This window comes from Nannospalax galili, unplaced genomic scaffold (assembly GCF_000622305.1).
Source record: "Nannospalax galili isolate Female #2095 unplaced genomic scaffold, S.galili_v1.0 scaffold72, whole genome shotgun sequence".
NCBI classification, from domain to species: domain Eukaryota; kingdom Metazoa; phylum Chordata; class Mammalia; order Rodentia; family Spalacidae; genus Nannospalax; species Nannospalax galili.
Genome location: NW_008336933.1, coordinates 5,366,272 through 5,371,070, shown reverse-complemented (window position 1 = coordinate 5,371,070; position 4,799 = coordinate 5,366,272). Strand labels below are relative to the sequence as shown.

The 4,799-nt window shown below is 49.0% G+C and overlaps 2 protein-coding genes across 2 annotated transcripts; both read right to left on the bottom strand.

Annotated features, from left to right (window-relative positions):
• Positions 1-124: 124 nt before the first annotated feature.
• On the bottom strand, positions 125-1,700 carry LOC108490752 (endogenous retrovirus group K member 18 Pol protein; the record flags this gene model as incomplete). The annotated part of the gene is given in 2 exon segments (XM_017797791.1): positions 125-1,065; positions 1,152-1,700. Coding segments are annotated over 2 exon segments (1,490 nt in total), but the record flags the coding sequence as incomplete, so codon positions are not given.
• On the bottom strand, positions 1,693-4,055 carry LOC103732952 (igE-binding protein-like). Its single transcript, XM_008831685.3, has 2 exons — positions 3,651-4,055; positions 1,693-3,554 (listed from the first exon to the last, which is right to left on the bottom strand). The coding sequence occupies exons 1-2, from the start codon at positions 3,878-3,880 to the stop codon at positions 1,709-1,711; spliced, it is 2,076 nt and encodes a 691-aa protein (XP_008829907.1). The 5' UTR covers positions 3,881-4,055; the 3' UTR covers positions 1,693-1,708.
• Between the last annotated feature and the right edge of the window lie 744 nt (positions 4,056-4,799).

Below are 4,799 nucleotides of genomic sequence, written 5' to 3'. Positions count from 1 at the left end.
ATGGATCAAAGACCTCAATGTGAAACTGGAAACCCTGAAACTATTAGAAGAAAATAGTGGCAGTAACTTACAAGATATGGGTGTAGGAAAGGATTTTCTAAATTGGACAGAAGTTGCTTAGGAATTAAGGTCAGCAACAGGTAAGTTCAGATAGGACCTTATCCAGTTGATATCTCCTAATAATTTCTGGAAATCGTTCAGGGTTTTTAGGTTATCTTTTCTGATAGTTAGTTTTTGAGGTTTAATATGGTTAGGAAATATTGTGGACCCAAGAAAATTCGCCACCTCTCCTTCTTGTACCTTTTCAGGCGCTATTAGCAAACCCTTGGCCTGTAGATGGACGGACAGATCCGCAAATGCCTGATGTAAACTGTCCAAGTTGGCATGACAGAGCAAGATGTCATCCATGTAATGACAAATCCTCAAGGACTTATGCTTATCCCTGACCGGCTGAATAGCCGCTGCCACATAAAGCTGACACATAGTGGGACTGTTTGCCATGCCCTGAGGCAGAACTTTCCATTGGAATCGTTTATCTGGTTCCTCATGGTTTATGCTGGGCAAAGTAAAGGCAAACCTTTCTCTGTCTTGAATAGCTAAAGGAATGGAGAAAAAGCAATCTTTGATATCAATTATAATAATATGCCAATGAGAGGGCAGCGCTGACAGTAAAGGTAGACCTCGTTGTATCGGACCCATTATCTGCATCTGATTATTGATAGCCCTGAGGTCATGCAACAACCTCCATTTCCCTGATTTTTTCTTGATTACAAAGATGGGTGTATTCCATGGAGATTGGGAGCACTCTAGGTGCCCCAGAGTAAGTTGTTCCTGTACCAACTGCTCTGCTGCTTTAAGCTTATCGGAGGGCAAAGGCCACTGAGGAACCCATACCGGTTCCTCCGTTTTCCAGTTGATGGGGATAGCTTCCTCAGTGGCCCCTATGAAAAACCCACCCCTTTTCGATCTAGCTTTTCCTTCAGGGTGACAGGGCTGGTACGTCCCTGCAGATTTTTTCCTAATCCATGTCCTGGGACGCATCCCATGTCCCTCATCATTTGCTGACTTTGAGGAGAATAGTCATTGGTAAGTGTAAATTTTAACTGCTGCAGTAAGTCTCTTCCCCAAAGATTAATGGGAAGAGGTAAGACAAAAGGTATAAGGGTTCCTCTCTGTCCTTCATCAGTCTCCCAGTGCAAGGGTCGAGCACTCAGTGATGGAGTATCCTCATATCCGAGGCCTGTTAAAGGCTGAGAGGATCGAGTAAGAGGCCATTTGGACGGCCACCAGTGTGCAGAAATTATGCTGGTGTCAGCCCCAGTATCTAATAATCCCTGGAACCTCTTTCCTTCTATGGATAAGGCTAACATGGGACGGTCTTGTAGGCCAAGGGACAGATAAGCATGTTGGCCTCCCGAAGAACCAAAACCCTTCTCCCCTCTAGTTACTCCCGTACTGGGAAAGTCTTGATGACAGCTGGGTAAAATTAGCAACTGGGCCACTCTATCCCCGGGGGATATCGCAGATATTCCCCGTGGGGAGGAGCAGAGTATTTGAATGGTGCCCGTGTAGTCTTGGTCCACAACTCCCGGATGAACCGTGAGTCCTTTCAGGGAGGCCGATGAACGGCCAATCACTAGCCCAACAGTGCCATCTGGGAGTGGGCCAGCAAGATCTGAAAGGATTGGTTGACATCCCATGACGGGAGTTAATACTGTTCTGGTGGTGGCACGCAGGTCCAGTCCTGCGGATCCATTGGTCGCCCTCCGGACCGAGGTGTCTTCACAGACCTTTGTGACTGGGAGAGACTCGCCCCTTTCAACGCCCCATAGATTTGTCCCGGGCCCTGGGGTCGAGGGCCCCTGTTCCCGTTTTTTGGCTGTGCAGCAGCTTGCTCTTGAAGGGGCTTCCCCTGGATATCTTTTACCGACCTGCATTCCCTCGCCCAATGTCTTCCCTTTCTGCATCTAGGACAGAGTCCTGGAGTCTTCCCTGGCCGGCCCGAGAAGGGCATTGCTGGCCCTCGACAGTCCTTTTTCATATGTCCCTTCCTGCCACATCTATAACATTTAAGTTCTGCAGCGTGCTGCGCCGCAAGGACCGCAGCTGCAAGACCCTGATTGGACAATGGCCCGCCTATTTCTCTGCATGCCTTCATCCATGCAGTGATACCCTTTCCTTTCCATGGGGTGATAGCAGCTCTACATTCTCTTGTGCTATTCTCAAAAATAAGTTGTTCTATAAGCGGCATGGCTCCCTCTGCATCATCAAAAATCCGACCTGCAGCCTGCATCATTCTCGCGACAAAGTCAGAGAAAGGCTCCGTAGGCCCCTGTATAATCTTAGTAAGATTCCCAGCAACCTGGCCCTTGTTGGGGAGGCTTTTCCAGGCCTTCACCGCAGCGTCATTGATCTGCTGATAGACTTCGACAGGGTACCCATTCTGATTATTAACAAATTGGCCCTGCCCCGTGAGCATGTCATAAGTCCAATGCGGTCGCTGATTATTGGCGTTCCGCTTTGCCTGTGTCATACATAAGTCTTGATATATGGACTTCCAGTCTAGATACTGTCCTGCCGTGAGGCAAGCTTTTATTGTGCTGTACCAGTCCTCAGGGGTCATGGCATCAGTGGCCAGTCTTTCTATTAGAGCTGTAGTGAACGAGGCGCTCACCCCGTAAGTCTGTACAGCCTCCACTAAAGTTTTCAACTTTTTTAAATCCAGAGGTGAATGGCCTCGCTGATTGTTGGCATCTTGCCACACAGGGAATGCTTGAGGGTAGGCATCATTTAGTTTCCTACGCTCCCTGGCTGACAGAAAAGTCGTCTTTCCCCCTCCGGGCGTGGGCCCGAAGACTTCCGCATACGGAGGTGCCGATGGCACCCCATGACCAGGGCTCCACCCCAAGGAATAGGGCGGCGTGGGGCCTTTACCGGCCCCCTTCCGGGTCTGAATTTCCTCTTGTGACTCAGAGGATTCATCGGAGTCCTCATGGGACTCTCTCTTCCCCTCTTCCTCCTCCTCCTCATCTGAAGAGGAGTCAAGGGTGAAATGCTTGAATTCATCAAGGAGTGGATAGATTCCTGTCCCCCCTATCGCTCCCTCCCGGGAGGGTGGTCTAGGTTTCTGTGCACATCTTGGGGGTAATGATAAGGCATTCTGGCTTTTACTTTTATCTTTCCTTTTTGGTTTCTGTATTTGGGACTTGTCTCCTTCTGTCCCTTCACCCCTTTCAGCTTCTGATAAACTATCCTGATGATCTATGAGTACTTTCTGCCCTTCCTTGATCTTCTCTCTGCACTTTTCATCCCCGATGCATGACTTGAGTAGTTTGTAAATCGGCCATGCACCCGCACGTAGCGTGCCTGCCTCTCGTTCCCTCGCTAAGTCTTTGCCCAGTTTGTTCCAAGAACCTTCGGTCAAGGAGCCTGAAACCATGAACCAAGGAGCCACACGATCCACCTCTTTCAGGAAGTTCCGCAGCACCCGGTCAGGGACCCTGAGGTCCTTCTGCTTAAGCAGCGCCTGCGCCGCTTCTACGAGAGTTTTACTGGGAGTATGGCCCATAACTCCTTTATCTACAGGAGGGGCTCTGGCTGCTCGGTTATCTATCCGAGCCTTAGCGCCGGTCCAATTAAGATCACAAAAGGGAGAAGTACAAACCTTACCCCGTTTCCCACAATTACAGAACAGACAACAACATAAGACGAAAACGAAACTAACAAAGAGAAACGGGACTACGTAGATCACAGGGAACATACCTTGCTGAAAGGTCTCCGGAGTTCTCCGCGCTGGCTTGAATCCTTCACCGACGAGCAGTCGGGGCCCTTCGTGTGGCTTCTCTGCCCAGGTTCGGCCTGTCCCGGGTTTCGACACCATTTGTCGCGCGCAGCCTTTGCCGAATAAGGATGACGCAACACAACGAGGATTTGTCCAGCGCAACTTTACTTGAAGCTCTCGAGTACAGATGGAGAAGGACCCCTAGCTCTGGGGACGCGCTGCTTATATAGCTCTCCCAGGGCGGTGTCCGTCTGCTATTGGATCTCTGCAGATCACCCTAGGGTGGGGGTATCTCTGATTGGAGACTATATTCAGTCTCAATTAGCATGTCGTGAGCGCATGCGTATGGATGAAGCCGAATCAGGCGAAGAACCAGAGGAAGCAGGAAACCGGCGCCATCTTGTAATGGCGGGGCGGCTCCCGACAATCTCCCACAATCAGTTTCTTGAAAATGATATAACATTCTTCTTTGTAGCTGAAAAAAATATCCTCTGTAAACCACTTTTTCCTTCTTTATTTCTCTCTTGTTAGACACCTGGTTCCATAATATACCTGTCATGGATTGTGCTGCACTGAACATGAATGTGTATATATGTGTCAATTTAGAGTCCTTTGGGTAAAAATTCAGGAGTAGTCTGGGCAAGGAGCTGTTGTGTTGACAAGCAGCCTGGGGCATAAGACTTCCCCAGAAGGAATCCCCTTCTTCCTGTGATATCACCTGGAAAAAGTGGTGAGCTTCTTCTGGTACCTTTGCAATCCTGGGGGAATCTTGGTGCCTTATCTAATCTCCAAGTTATGGCTGTGGAGGTCAGTGTCAGCCAAGGCTATTTGGCACCTATTAGTTCCCCATTCAAAGTGCTTTTCCAGACAAAGACCCCATAGTAGTCATGTGGAAAACCTTTTATAACTCTCTGAGAAATGTCAGACGGATGCCATAGTGGCTGAACTACTTTACAGTCTCACTAGTACTATGTAAGTGTTCCCTTTGACCACATCATCACCAGCATTTGTTGTTACT